This window comes from Podarcis bocagei (assembly GCF_964188305.1).
Source record: "Podarcis bocagei genome assembly, chromosome: 12".
NCBI classification, from domain to species: domain Eukaryota; kingdom Metazoa; phylum Chordata; class Lepidosauria; order Squamata; family Lacertidae; genus Podarcis; species Podarcis bocagei.
In genome coordinates, this window is record NC_138137.1 from 7970229 (window position 1) to 7984527 (window position 14299).

At 42.8% G+C, this 14299-nt stretch overlaps 1 protein-coding gene across 3 annotated transcripts; it reads left to right on the forward strand.

Moving 5' to 3' along the window:
• Positions 1-1157: 1157 nt before the first annotated feature.
• Positions 1158-13542, forward strand: KBTBD2 (kelch repeat and BTB domain containing 2). Of its 3 annotated transcripts, none has more exons than XM_081165165.1 (4): positions 1158-1265; positions 6239-6763; positions 8814-8979; positions 10835-13542. In XM_081165165.1, exons 2-4 carry the CDS (start codon positions 6594-6596, stop codon positions 12368-12370), a joined length of 1872 nt encoding a protein of 623 aa, XP_081021291.1. In that variant the 5' UTR covers positions 1158-1265; positions 6239-6593; the 3' UTR covers positions 12371-13542. The 3 variants fall into 3 exon arrangements, with proteins under 3 accessions (XP_081021291.1, XP_081021290.1, XP_081021292.1); XM_081165164.1 differs by lacking the exon at positions 1158-1265 and adding an exon at positions 1303-1445; XM_081165166.1 differs by lacking the exon at positions 1158-1265 and adding an exon at positions 1899-1982.
• The last annotated feature ends 757 nt before the right edge of the window (positions 13543-14299 follow it).

The following is a 14299-nucleotide window of genomic DNA, read 5'->3' on the forward strand; positions in this document are numbered from 1 at the left end:
TTAAAAACAATACAGCATTAAATATTAAAAACTTTCCTATTTCTATTAATGTACCTTTAGGGTCCTCTGCAGGACATACCAGGAGAGGCGGTCCTGTAAGTATGAGGGTTTAGGGGGTATGCGTACCCCTGCATCCCTCCAGAAAAAAAAAAAATCACTGTAAATTTATGGTCTGCTGGCAAGCCCCATAGAAACATTCCCTGCATATGTTGTTGTTGTTTAGTCGTGTCCGACTCTACGTGACCCCCTGGACCAGAGCACGCCAGGCACTTCTGTCTTCCACTGCCTCCCGCAGTTTGGTCAAACTCATGCTGGTAGCTTCGAGAACACTATCCAACCATCTCGTCCTCTGTTGCCCTCTTCTCCTTGTGCCCTCCATCTTTCCCAACATCAGGCTCTTTTCCAGGGAATCTTCTCTTCTCATGAGGTGGCCAAAGTATTGGAGCCTCAGCTTCAGGATCTGTCCTTCCAGTGAGCACTCAGGGCTGATTTCCTTCAGAATGGAGAGGTTTGATCTTCTTGCAGTCCATGGGACTCTCAAGAGTCTCATCCAGCACCATAATTCAAAAGCATCAATTCTTCAGCGATCAGCCTTCTTGATGGCCAAGCTCTCACTTCCATACATCACTACTGGGAAATTCCCTGCATATACAATGTAAATAATGCACATTAGGTTTGGGGTTTATAACTGTTTGCATGGGTAGCTGGGGACACCTCTCCAGTGTACTGTGTACATGTAGAATACGGGTTTCAAAACCGTCGTTTGTGTTCCTGAGGGCAGGAAAGACGCTTCCTTAGTTTCTCCACCAGGGCTACTCTCACAATCATTTCTTGCGCCTTGCAGGTGGCACCCGCGCGGCTGCAGTTACATCAGCCGTCCGGCAGGGGGCGCAAAGCAGGGAACAGCCTCTTCCGCCAGGCGCCCGAAGGCGCGCTGCAAACAGCGCGCTGCATTCTGGGAAGGAGCCTCTTTCCCCGAGAAGCGGCGGCGGTAAGGTGGAGCGAGGGGCGCGTGCGCACGAAGGGAGAAAGGCCGCGCCGGGCGGAGGCGGCCCTGCCCATGCGCGAAAACATTTCCCACCCACACACCCAAGCTCCGCCTCCCTGAAATTTCTCTCTCTCCCCCGCCCGCGTCGCGCTCCCCTCCCTCCGGACATGCGCAGGAGGGCGGGCTCGAACGCCGAGAGGGTGCGCCCGCGCGCGCTGCGCTCCTTTCAACGGACATCGGGGCGGGCAAGCAGGCGGGCGGGCGGGCGGAGAGCGAGGTAAGGCCTCCCCCCGCGCGTGCGCAGCCGCCCTGTGTGTGTCCCTCCGCCCCGGGCCCCTTTCCCTCCCCCATCCACCTCCCCCCCCTCACCTCCTTCCGCTTTCCTTTTCGCCCGGGAGGATCCTGAGGAGGGGAGGACGGCGACGCGGCCGCCGCGGGAGGGGAGAGGGTGGCGCAGGTTTGTGAGGGGCGTCTGTATTGTGGGTGCGGGTGAAGGGATGGCGAGCGGCCGCCGCCGCCTCCAGTATCTCCTAGGCCTCTGCCGGCCCTTCCGTGACAGGAAACGCGCGCGACCCCCCCTCAAAAAACAAAATCCGTCATAGACTCCTATTCTCTCCCCCCCTCCCACACGCGTTGGCCTGGACAACCGCCTTCAGGAAGCGGCCTGGGCTCCTTCATGACGGGCTTGAGGGTGGTCGGCACCGGCTTCCGCGGACGGTGATGGGGGGAGAAGAGGAGGAGGAGGAAGGCCGCGGGGGGGGGGTGAGGCGCCTGAGCTACGGGAGCGACGTGTGTTTGTGTCGGTGTGTTGTTCTCGGGGGCCCACGCGCCGTGAACGACTCCCCCCCCCGACGCGGCGACGCGACTGGAGAGTCGGTGCTTCCGGGCGGGGGGGGGGGGAGCCCCGCGGAATTCCCCGCTCAGGGCCGCCGCAGCGGCGCATCCTCCGCGCCTGCCGCCTCCAATGTCAGGCTCTGGGCAGCGGGCGCCCAAGGTCTTTGTTCAGAAGGGGGGGGGCGGAGGGGTTGCTGTTTCTCTTTCGGGGAGGGGGGTGCGTGGCTTTGGGGAGGAAGGGGTGTTGTGGTGGGTGTGGAGGTGAAAGCTGATGAGTGGGCCTGGCCTGGCTTAGCATCGCATCCAGGTGAAGCCATGGTCAGGGTGTCTGCTTTGCTGCATCCTGACGCCGCTGCATAAAAATACAGTGGTACCTCGGGTTACATACGCTTCAGGTTACATACTCTTCAGGTTACAGACTCCGCTAACCCAGAAATATTACCTCGGGTTAAGAACTTTGCTTCAGGATGAGAACAGAAATCGTGCAGTGGCGGCAGGAAGCCCCATTAGCTAAAGTGGTCCTTCAGGTTAAGAACAGGCCTCCAGAACAAATTAAGTTCTTAACCCAAAGTACCACTGTACTGGTTTTGGGTGGTCATCCTTACAGAGCTGCTATTTAGAAACACACCTTGTTCCCCTCCCAGGATGAGAAAAGCAGGTGGGGTGTTTTTTTTGACACCACAGCCTCCTAGCGGAAAAAGAGGTTGGTGTTGCTTAGCAGAGAGAGTGAGGATGGGATTCCCCTTCCCCTCCTCCCCAAAAAATGAATTGTAGGTGTAAAGTTACAATTAATGATGTTGAAATGGAGGTACTTAATTGAAACTGAGCAACAGACTCCTTTTGCTTCTTCGGTTTTAATCTCAATCACACACACACACACATAAATTTAATGATGATTTATATTGGCTTGGCATAATTATATAGTTGCATTGTGAACTTGGCATGTAAATGGATGTTTGGGTTGTAATGTTTTGAGAATGGTGATCAGGTTACTTTTTCACCTGTTCTACATAGAACAGATGCAAATTTTAACTACTGAGTTGAAGTAACAAGTTCAGTGTTTGCAGAGGTGTAAAGAAATATATTGTGCATTTGATATAGCTGTTGCTGCAAGAATTTTTTTGTGGGGGGAGGTAGGGAGTGGGCATGGCATCATAGGGCTTGCTTGGCATTCTTAATTTTGCCAGGTTTAGTGACTGGTTCTATTGCTGTTCCCAGGGGCTCACATTTCAGCAATAGTATGTGTTTTTGTGCTGGCACTACAATTCATATTGAGCTTTATTTGATATCTTACTTTTTAACAGCGATTATTGGCTGGGTTAATAACCGAGGATCAGAAGGACAATTCATACAGCTTAATTTCAGATGATGGTTTTTTAATAAAAATAATATAAAGTGCAGTTCTGTATATAGGCTTTAAAAGAAAAATAGTTTTGAATAGGATTGTGTGTGTGATTTATAACATCTTGCAATTCTTGTTTAGAAATCAGATTTCTCTTGATCTGAAAGACTGAAGGTTGGAGAGTTCAGTCTTGCAGAGTCATCCTATTTGGAAATTTGAAGTGTATGCCATTTGAAGTGTATGCCAGTATAATACTTACAGAAACCACAAACAGGGCTTTTTTTAGCCAGAACTTGCCAAAACTCAGTTCTGGCACCTTTCAAGTGGACACTGTTGCCATTATGAGAAACAAGGGAGGTGTTCAGGGTGAGCACCAGCACTTCTTTTTCTAGAGAAATAGCATGGATCATAAGAATAAGTGATTGGTGATGGTAGTGATCAGAAAAGATGTCATTTGGTATTACAAAGGGATCCGAACTGAAGTTTGGTGCAGCTGAGCAGCCTTGTTAAGACATGGTTGAAAGAGTAGCATTTTAGATTTGTAGGTGTATGGGAGTAGCTGAAATAAATGTTGTCTAAAAGTTCAAAATAAGTTCAATGATATGGGAAAGTAGTAATGTGTATTATATAAATGTAAGCTGTGTTGACAGAGATAAGTTGGACAAGTTTCTGAAATGAAGCCACCAAATTGTGTACAAGTTTTGATAGGATGTACTGTAACTGGTTAGGCTACAGAACTCCCAGAAGAGATTTAGAGATGTAGTGGCTGTCTGTGCATGAGCCAGTAGTTGGTGCTGTCACAGTATAGTTCTAATAAAAGAAGTATTTCCAAGACTTTAGGAGTAGTAGTATTTGGCTACATTTGAGCTTTGGTATTCTTTTTTTCCTTAGTACTATGGTTTAAGAAGGATGTTTGGAGGGAATCAAAGGAGTATGTATGTTCTACTTGTATTTAGTAAACAAGCTAAAAACTTTGAAACTGCCAAGCTTGCCTAATACTGTATTTGTAGTTGGCATCCACCCATTGTTATTAATGAAGTTAAAAAAGAGAAATTTTTTGACAGAAAAATAAAGCACTGGAATTTTTTCTCCTCCACATCACTGCTAGAAAACAAATAGTATAAGCAAAGGTTGAAAGCATTTAGCTTTCAAGTTATGGAGACCTTGCTGGTGTTTAATGGGGAAACGTTAATCTTGATTAGGAACAGGCTAAGAACCAGCTATTAAATTAAAAGACGCCTGCTTCTTGGGAGAAGGGCAATGACAGGCCTAGACAGCATCTTGAGAAGTAGAGATGTCACCTTGCCAACAAAGGTCCGTATAGTTAAAGCCATGGTTTTCCCAGTAGTGATGTATGGAAGTGAGAGCTGGACCATAAAGAAGGCTGATCGCCGAAGAATTGATGCTTTTGAATTATGGTGCTGGAGAAGACTCTTGAGAGTCCCATGGACTGCAAGAAGATCAAACGCATCCATTCTTAAGGAAATCAGCCCTGAGTGCTCACTGGAAGGACAGATCGTGAAGCTGAGGCTCCAGTACTTTGGCCACCTCATGAGAAGAGAAGACTCCCTGGAGAAGACACTGATGCTGGGAAAGATGGAGGGCACAAGGAGAAGGGGGCGACAGAGGACAAGATGGTTGGATAGTGTTTTCGAGGTTACCAGCATGGGTTTGACCAAACTGCGGGAGGTAGTGGAGGACAGGGGTGCCTGGCGTGTTCTGGTCCATGGGGTCACGAAGAGTCGGACACGACTAAACGACTAAACAACAACAACAAAAGAACCAGCTGCTCACTACCCTTGAATTGGAAAGTGGCTTGCCATGACAGTGAGTCCCACTTTTTCAGTGGTGATGGCAGTATTAGAAACTGAGATATGAAAAGTCAGGAGCTAAATGGCACCTTAAACCTAGGTTATGGGCACAACAACTGAATGTCTAGGCACACTTTTTTATAACAAGAATACAAAGCTGAAACTGAATGAACTGCAGCTAAAATATTATGTCAATTTTTCACATAGTATAGTCCTTTCCCTGCTCACCCCTCTAAGATTCTTAAGAGGGTCTTTTCTCCAATCTTCGGAGAGTAGCTGGAAGCGGGGAGACAAAAAAAGGTCCTCTTTTCCTTCCACTCTGCAGTTTTAATCTGAAATCTTCGGCATAGCACTGCGCCCAGAGCTCAGAAACTGTTTGCACTAATGAAATTCCCTGTCGCAAAATGCGCCTAGAACAATGGGAGTTTTGAACATTGGGTGGCGATCTCCCCCACAGTTGGAGTAAACTTGAACCAGAGAGGACAGCTGGGATAGGCTGCTGAGATTCTCATAGCATCTCTATTACCCAGTGCAAAAACATGGGCCACCCTTTCTGTCTCCACCAGTGTTAGAAACTGGGATAGGAAAGCTATTCTCCACATGACGCCTGGTTGTGTGTGTCAAAAAGAATGGGAAAAGGTAGTCTGACAGTAATGAGCCAGTAGGGCATAGGAAGTGGTCATAGCTCCCTCTGTAGGATTGCCACGTGCGTAAACTAAAATACTTGAATGTGACATTGCAGATGTAGTTTCATCTTGATTGAAATCTGTCTCAAATAATGTTAAATATGTGAAATTAGGTGGTACCTCTCAACTAGCCTAAACAGAATTAGAGAAATGTTTACTGTGTCACAGAGATCACAAAGCTTCTGTGGTATAGATAAAATCCAGAGTCCAATGACATTTGTGGCCATGTTAAATATTGTGAAGAGAGACAAAAACTTGATCCATTATTGCAATTATTAAGGAGACATTGCCAGTACTAGGAGAGGGAGGACCGTTTAGGACCACAATAGATGGGTTTAATAACATTTCTGCGCTGCTACTCCTATCCAATGCTTCATTTTAGTTCTGGGCATTCTTAAATCATCAGAGGAGTTGAGAAGGCATCAAATGTGTTCTTCACTGTTAGTCTTTGCATTTATGAATGGCCTTCATAACAGCAACTTTATGGTTTAAAGTAGCATACCAAACAATGTTCTAGGCAGAACAATGGTAGAACAGGCTTAGAAAAATTGCTGACATGATTTTTTCTCTCTTCTAGTCTCAAGTGATTGAGAGATGGTTCAAGAAAATCTACCTCACAAATTGCATTCATTTGCCCATGAACTGCATCACTGGAAATCTGAACAGGAACTTGGCGGTCATTCTTGAAAGTCTCAGGCGAACGGATGGACACCAAGTCAGTTTATTGCATCCAAGGAGTGGGTTGCCATCTGAAGTATTGATTCAACAGTCCAATCTATCATTGCTGAATGTCTTAATAAAGTTAGCAAAGGATTCAAAATATCCCTTGTAGTTTCTTCTGAGTTCTTCAAAAATTGGTTGCTTGACCTCTTTCCTGCTGAAGTAAAGTGGCTTCTATAACCTGTTTCTGGAAATATTAATGGAATGCAATCATGTCTACCCAGGAAGAAAGGCAGATCAATACGGAATATGCTGTATCCTTACTGGAGCAGTTAAAGTTGTTCTATGAACAGCAGTTGCTAACTGACATTGTTTTAATTGTTGAGGGCACTGAATTCCCATGCCATAAGATGGTTCTTGCTACATGCAGCTCTTACTTCAGGTATGTGATTAAAGTAGTGTTATTTCTTCCATTAAAATGTATTCTGTTCATTTCTTATGTCTAAGACTACAGTATATAATATAATTTTAAAATGGTTCTACTGGGTAATTTGAAGTGAATGGAGTTGTGGATGTGGAATAGCTAAACGGGGATGTGCAACTACTTTGATGGCTTCACAAAGTGTGGAATATCTATTGTAAGAGTGATGTTTGGGTGCCAAACATGACATTTGCATTATGGAGGGAAGCTTGGTTAATGAAAACAAGGTCTGAAATGTCTCCAGCTCAATTTCACAGAAGGAGAAGGAGGTTTTTCTTCTTTTTAGTTTTGAGGTTTGCAAAGTTTTTTTCTTTTTTGAGCGGGGGGAAGAGAGACAACTGCCCCTCTTGCATTAGATTTGAGTGTGGACAGATCTAAAGTGTGTCTGTGCACATGCGTGCAAAATCCCATTGCTCTGTTGTGTGTTAGGAAATAAGGAGGCATGGAAATAGAATACTCACATGAAATAAGAGCATGATTCCACTATTCCATGATTCCACTATTCCATGGCAGGTTAGGGAGAAGAGTGCAGTCTACTTACAGGAGTAGCCAGTGGGGCCCTCCAGCTGTTGTGGACTGCAACTTCCATCAATCATTGTTTACAATTTGCCATGTGTATGTGGTCCATAATTTACAGAAAGCATTGCACGCTGGCTACCACTAATCTAGAAGACTTAGGCAAGCTCGAGTGCAAATTGACCATGGGGAATATGCCCAGAGTTCTGGCTCAATATCTGCTGTGATGTTTATTGTACAAGAGCAAAATAACTTGTGCAGCTAATATCTTTATAAATAAAAATATCTTATACATATTGTAGAAGATGTTGGGACATGCTGCATTTTCCATGTGCTTTGTTCCATTGTGTATTTGAAACTTCTGGTATGGTTGATATCTCAGTGAGTATTAATGAAATGAAATAAAAATAAAAGCACAGTATCAGTGGCTCCTCTTGGCTTTCAGTTGTGCTATGTGTACCAAGACATACTGGCAATTCCAGACCTTTTGAAAACTTGAAACTTGTCCCAAAACGAAATGATTTTCACACCAGTAACATGGAACTACTCAAGGAATACTAACATCAAACTAATTTAAATTTTATGCCTGTGTGTCTCTGGTGAAAGACGAAGTTAAAATTACTAGAAAGTTGCAGATGAGTGTGAAATACTCAAATGAAACTAGTTTTAACTACAGGAATCTGCAATTTTGTGTATGTACGACTAAGTGTTCTGGTGCTTACTACAAGCCATTGACTGATGTCAGAATGTGCTTGACCAAAAAAAGATTTTGACCATTGACAGTTGTTCTAAACAGGAGATTTCGAAAGTAATAACTGTTTTTATACTTTAAAGAAGGGCAGAATGGTTGGATTTCAGTCAGCATTGCTCTTATGGGAGAGATTACATACCATATTTTTCCATGTATAAGACAACCCCTATTTTTTTGAACCCAAAATGAAGAAATCTGAGCCTCTGCTGCCAGAGCCTAGACCATCTGAGCCCGGGTCGCCCCCACCAGAGCTTGAACCCAAGCCCAGGCTGCCTGCACCAGAGCCCAAACACAAACTTGAGCCCATGCTGCCCACACCAGAGTCCAAACCCAAACCCTTGTGTATACACCCCTGCGTATAAGATGACCACCAATTTTTGACTACTGTTTTTAAAGCAAATTTAGCTAAACATAGACTTATACACTGAAAAAGATGGTGTATCTGCTTAATGTAACCTAAACACAGAGGAAGTTGATATATATCATTTATTAATATGTTTTCTAAACTGATTTGTACCTCAATAAGATCAGGGAGTCCATTTGCACACAAACTGGACAGTAGCTTATCCATGAAACTGGATGTAAATAGTGTGAAATCCCAATCCTTGGAATGCAGCCTTTGTGAACCATTTAATAGTTCTGAATGCTCTTATATGTACTGAATTTTATCCAGCGCCAGGCTTCAAAGAGTTGGAGAAAGTAAGATAGAAGCTAGAAGTTAATGTATTTTGTTTTATCTTTCAGGGCTATGTTTATGAGTGGGTTGAGTGAAAGCAAGCAAACGCATGTCCATCTAAGGAATGTGGATGCAGCCACTTTGCAAATCATAATAATTTACGCATACACGGGTAATTTGGCAATAAGTGACACTACAGTCGAACAGCTTTATGAAACGGCTTGCTTCTTACAGGTAGGAATGTTATATGCTAACTTTTCTAAGACCCTTTAAAAAATGTATCTTTCTGAATATTTAACTTTTTACTTTCTTTTACATTTAACAGAAACTGCCATGGAAGTATTTGCATTTTCTGCCCTAATGGTGCTACTATAAACTAATTACAAACTATTTCTATTTGGTTCAAATGAGTTTGCTCTCCATTACATCCTTGTAGAATTAAGATGTAAAATTGATGTATTCATATAGGGCAAGGATAGCTAACCCTCAATTTAAGAGACTAATGTGGCCCCTTAAGACTGCTGATTTTTTTGGCCCCTTAAGACTGCTGATTTTTGGTAATGACAATTTAACTAAGTTGTGCTGCACTGGGCGGAGCCCAGTGTTCAGAAAGGGGTGATTGGTCATAGGATTGATCATTTGAGCAGAGGGGAAACATTAGCCCTACTCCTCTATTGTCCTGCATGGATGCCACTTTCAAAGGGTGGCCAATGGTGAATGGGGTCCCCCAGGCCACAAAAGTTTAGCTACTCATGATTTCAGGGAGCCATTCACTGTCCTGAGCTTTCCAAAGGGAATTTGCAGTATAATTAATTTTATATATTTAATTTGTTAATCTCTTTACAACCAAAATGCAATATAACAGACCAATTAAAAATAATGATACACATTAAAAGTGTTCAGCCACAGAAGCCATTATAAAACACAAATATCCCTCCCAGTAATGGCCAGATACATACCTAAGTACACCACCTTAAGGCCCACATGCCTGGAATAATAAAATAATGTCTTAGCACAACACAGAAGAGATATTGGTGAACTTCCCTAGGTAGAGCATTGTACAACTGAGCATTGTACAACTACTACAGAAAAGGAATTTTTTATATGATTATCTCAAGAGACTGAGGAAGCTTATAAGGGGAGTGATAATCTAGAGGTACTTGAATACATTGCAGCATTCTAGGATAAGGGGCAGTAGATAAGTAAAAGGAAGTGGAACCTCCCAGATTTGCATCTGTTGCCTTGTTATGGACATCATTACTACCTGAAATTGTTTGGAGACTGATGTTTACAGCTAACAGTTGAACGACTGTATTAGCCAGTGAACTAGCAGAAGGTTTGATTCAGCTTTTTCTGTTCAGTGCCATCCCTGCAGAGATTGGAGCTGTCTGATACCTAGTGAGGTGGGGAAGCAGGGGTTTTTTTTTGTTTTGTTTTGAGGTATGTAACAATTTGACCACCAATAGGGAAAACCTCTCTCCCTATTATCTACAGAGATAAATAGGGAAGACCCCTGATCACTGAAAGATGGTCAGTTTCTTCAGTAACCAATAGACTTTGGCCTTTGCAGATGAACTGGGGCACTTTCTCCCTTTCCTTTTTGTGAACAATTGTATGTTGTAGCCAGTATGTTTAGGCACATTCTGAAAACGATCCCTTCACCTTTGTTCAGTAGAAGTTGTTTATTCATTTCATTTCATTTCTATACTGCTTTATATTTTTAAGAAAAAAATCTCAAATCAGTTTTCAACCTACATTAAAACATCAAATAAAGTTTTACACTATAAAGCATTACAAAAGAAACTCAAATGCAAAATATACAGTCAGAGCAATGTAATTAATAGGAAACTAAAATATTTTCTTAAAGATTTCAAAATAAGACATTACAAAGGAAGGTGAAGTATAGAATACACATTTAAAACACCATAAATGGCAAGAGAATAAAATATTATCTTAAACATAGAATAAGTTAAGGAGAGGTTGCTTTTATAGAAATTTAGGGAGATTTGTTTCTTTTCCTGTTTCTTTTTCTTTTCTGTTGACCTTAAATATGAAGTTAATGTAAGCGTTGCATTGTGTTTTATTGCAGGTAGAAGATGTGTTACATCGTTGCAGAGAATACTTAATTAAAAAAATAAATGCAGAGAACTGTGTGCGGCTGTTGAGCTTCGCTGATCTTTTCAGCTGTGAGGAGTTAAAACAGAGTGCTAAAAGAATGGTAGAACACAAGTTCACAGCTGTATGCCACCAGGAGGCTTTCATGCAGCTCTCACATGATCTGTTGATAGATATTTTGAGTAGTGACAACTTAAATGTGGAAAAGGAGGAAACTGTTCGTGAAGCTGCTATGTTATGGCTGGAATACAACACAGAATCTCGATCACAGTATTTGTCATCTGTTCTTAGCCAAATAAGAATTGATGCGCTTTCTGAAGTTACACAAAGAGCTTGGTTTCAAGGCTTACCGCCGAACGATAAATCGGTAGTGGTTCAAGGATTATATAAATCTATGCCGAAGTTTTTTAAACCAAGACTTGGAATGACTAAAGAGGAAATGATGATCTTCATTGAAGCTGCTTCTGAAAACCCGGGTGGTCTTTACTCTTCAGTTTGCTACAGCCCACAGGCTGAAAAAGTTTACAAGCTCTGCAGCCCTCCTGCTGACTTGCATAAGGTTGGGACGCTTGTAACTCCTGATAATGATATTTATATAGCAGGGGGGCAGATCCCGTTGAAAAATGCAAAAACTAACCACAGTAAAACGAGCAGACTTCAGGTTGCCTTCCGAACTGTGAATTGCTTTTACTGGTTTGATGCCCAACAAAACACTTGGTTTCCAAAGAGTCCAATGCTGTTTGTTCGTATAAAGCCATCCCTAGTTTGCTGTGAAGGCCACATCTATGCAATTGGAGGAGACAGTGTAGGTGGAGAGCTCAACAGGAGAACTGTTGAAAGGTATGATACTGAGAGAGATGAATGGACAATGGTAAGCCCACTGCCCTGTGCGTGGCAATGGAGTACAGCTGTTGCTGTTCATAACTGCATTTATGTAATGGCACACAACCTGATGTACTGTTACTTCCCCAGGTCAGATGCTTGGGTTGAAATGGCTATGAGACAAACTAGTAGATGCTTTGCTTCGGCTGCTGCTTTTGGGGATAAAATATTTTATATCGGAGGCTTGCACGTTGGCAGCAACTCTGGTATAAGACTCCCTACTAGCACTGTAGATGGGTCTTCCGTTACTGTGGAAGTTTATGATGTGAATAAAAATGAATGGCGAATGGCAGCCAACATCCCTGCCAAACGATATTCTGACCCGTGTGTCAGAGCTGTTGTAATTTCCAACTCCTTATGTGTCTTCATACGAGAAACCCACATGAATGAGAGAGCGAAGTATGCCACCTACCAGTATGATATGGAACTTGACCGGTGGTTCTTGCGCCAGCATATATCTGAACGGGTGCTCTGGGATTTGGGGAAAGACTTTCGGTGCACTGTGGGAAAGCTATATCCATCTTGCCTTGAAGAATCCCCATGGAAGCCTCCACCGTATCTCTTTTCACCAGATGGAGCTGATGAGTTTGAGATTGATGGAGAGATGCTGACGCTGCCACCTGTATAGCTCCCAAAATTAAGAGACTGCATGCCTATAACTGGTTATCATGAAAACTCTTTTGAGAGAACAGGGCTGGAATATGAAACAATAAGCTGTCTTGTATGTATGCCCTATTTAACATTTTGTGGCCATTGAGTGTAAATCGGTGGAATTTATAAGCAGATATGCTTCCATAATCTGAAACAATCCCTCTGGTAGCTGATGGGATCTGTATGTATATTGCAAGCTTAAAGCATCTGCTTATTGTCTAAATTTTTGGTCTTGTGAAGACTTTTAGTTCAGGAAACTTTCACAAAAGCAGCTTCTATTTCTAGGATGGTATGTTAATTGCTCAAAGTATCTTCCAGTTATATTTGAGTGAGTTCTGGAAATCTTTGTATGTGCTAGTTATTATAGATTGTGTGGCCTAATGGAATGTGCTACACCTATTACACAACAGCCGTGTTGGTATAATAATGCCATGTAAAGAGAGAAACAAATCCCATGGATCTACCTGTGGTAGGAAGGGTAGATCTTCCAATTTACGGTGACATGCAGGGCAAAATGACTGCAGGCTCAGTCAAGCTGTATTATTATTATTATTTTATTATTATTAGGTGCATGTATTTTCACTAACTTATACCTGTCTATTTAGAATACAGGTCTTCCGAGCAGCTGGTAGTTTGCCAGGTGTGAACTTACGTTGCTGGGCTTGCAGTAAGAATTGCCAGCCCTACCTAGTGCGGGTCTGTGTGGAGCTTTTGCTCAGTAAACAGTTCCACATTCTGTATTTCAGAAACAATGGCTCATGCATATTACTTCCTGCTGCTTATGTCCCCCTGCCCCAATGTTAACCAAGATATAGTGTGGATTAACCAGGTTTTTATTTTTGTTAATTTAATAACAAGCATTACTGTAGTGTGACTGTGTATAGATATCCCTTAGTTGTCTCTCTTTTGTTTTTTTTGTTTTTTTGGGGGGGAACAAATTTTTTCCCCAGGAATACTCTGTGCAGGAGAGCAGTTCAGTAGTGCTGCTCTGGCATGAATCCCAGGAACCACTAGCAGTAGCGGAGCGCCGCCAATCTTACATGAGCACAGGTGCTTCATGACGGATCATACTAGCATGTTCAGCTGCATCATGTTCTGGCACTGTATTTTGAATGATATTAATTTATTAAAAAAAAAACCTGAGTCAAAGACTTGTTTCCTGCGTTTTCTGCAAGACAGTATCTTCCCTCAAACTGTAATGTCAAAAAAATATTTCCTCAAACTCTTAATGTCAAAAAATATTCTGGTACTGGGTGGCTCAGAAAATTAGGTGCAACAGGAAGTGCAAGTGCCTCGTGTTCTGACATATTCCAGAGAGGTAAGTTACAGTATACAAGTTTGTTTTCCTCTGAGGGCCACAAGGTGTAGAGAGGGCAGATGATGCTGTACAGTGCACTCACTACACTTTGCAATCATAGGCAAGGTGCTGAAAATTGTATTTAAAATGCATGCTTTCTGATAGTTGGTTCACACATCATGCTAAGCCAAACAGTGGCTACATGTGAGTGTGCAGTCTTCCAGGGAGATGGTGCCTGCCTCTCACTCGTTGCATTTGCTGCTGTGCCGTTCTGAGACCAAGAACAAACCTAGGTTTAACTCCAGAAGTAACCATGAACTAACCAAGGTTTGTTCTTGATTACCTTTTGTCCACAACCAACCAACCACAAGCTCAGGTTTGGATAGCATGCTAAGACAAACCATAGCTTGGCTGAACATGGCACAAAACAGCTGGTGAGGAGTGAAGTGGCCACAATCATCTCCCTAAGCTATGGTTTGGCTTAGCATGACATGTGAACCAGACCATTGTTAAAACTTACATAGTTCTTTTCAGTAGCTGAAAGATTTTTGTCCAGCACTTTTCTGCCAATTGTTTTTGGTAAAAAAATTGAACCCATTAAAAAAAACA

Bases quoted from the DNA above. Each gene is read 5' to 3' on its own strand.
- KBTBD2 (XM_081165165.1), top strand. From the start codon at position 6,594: ATGTCTACCCAGGAAGAAAGGCAGATCAATACGGAATATGCTGTATCC. The intron at 6,764-8,813 runs GTATGTGATTAA...TTTATCTTTCAG, and splicing joins ACATGCAGCTCTTACTTCAG to GGCTATGTTTATGAGTGGGT. The intron at 8,980-10,834 runs GTAGGAATGTTA...GTTTTATTGCAG, and splicing joins AAACGGCTTGCTTCTTACAG to GTAGAAGATGTGTTACATCG.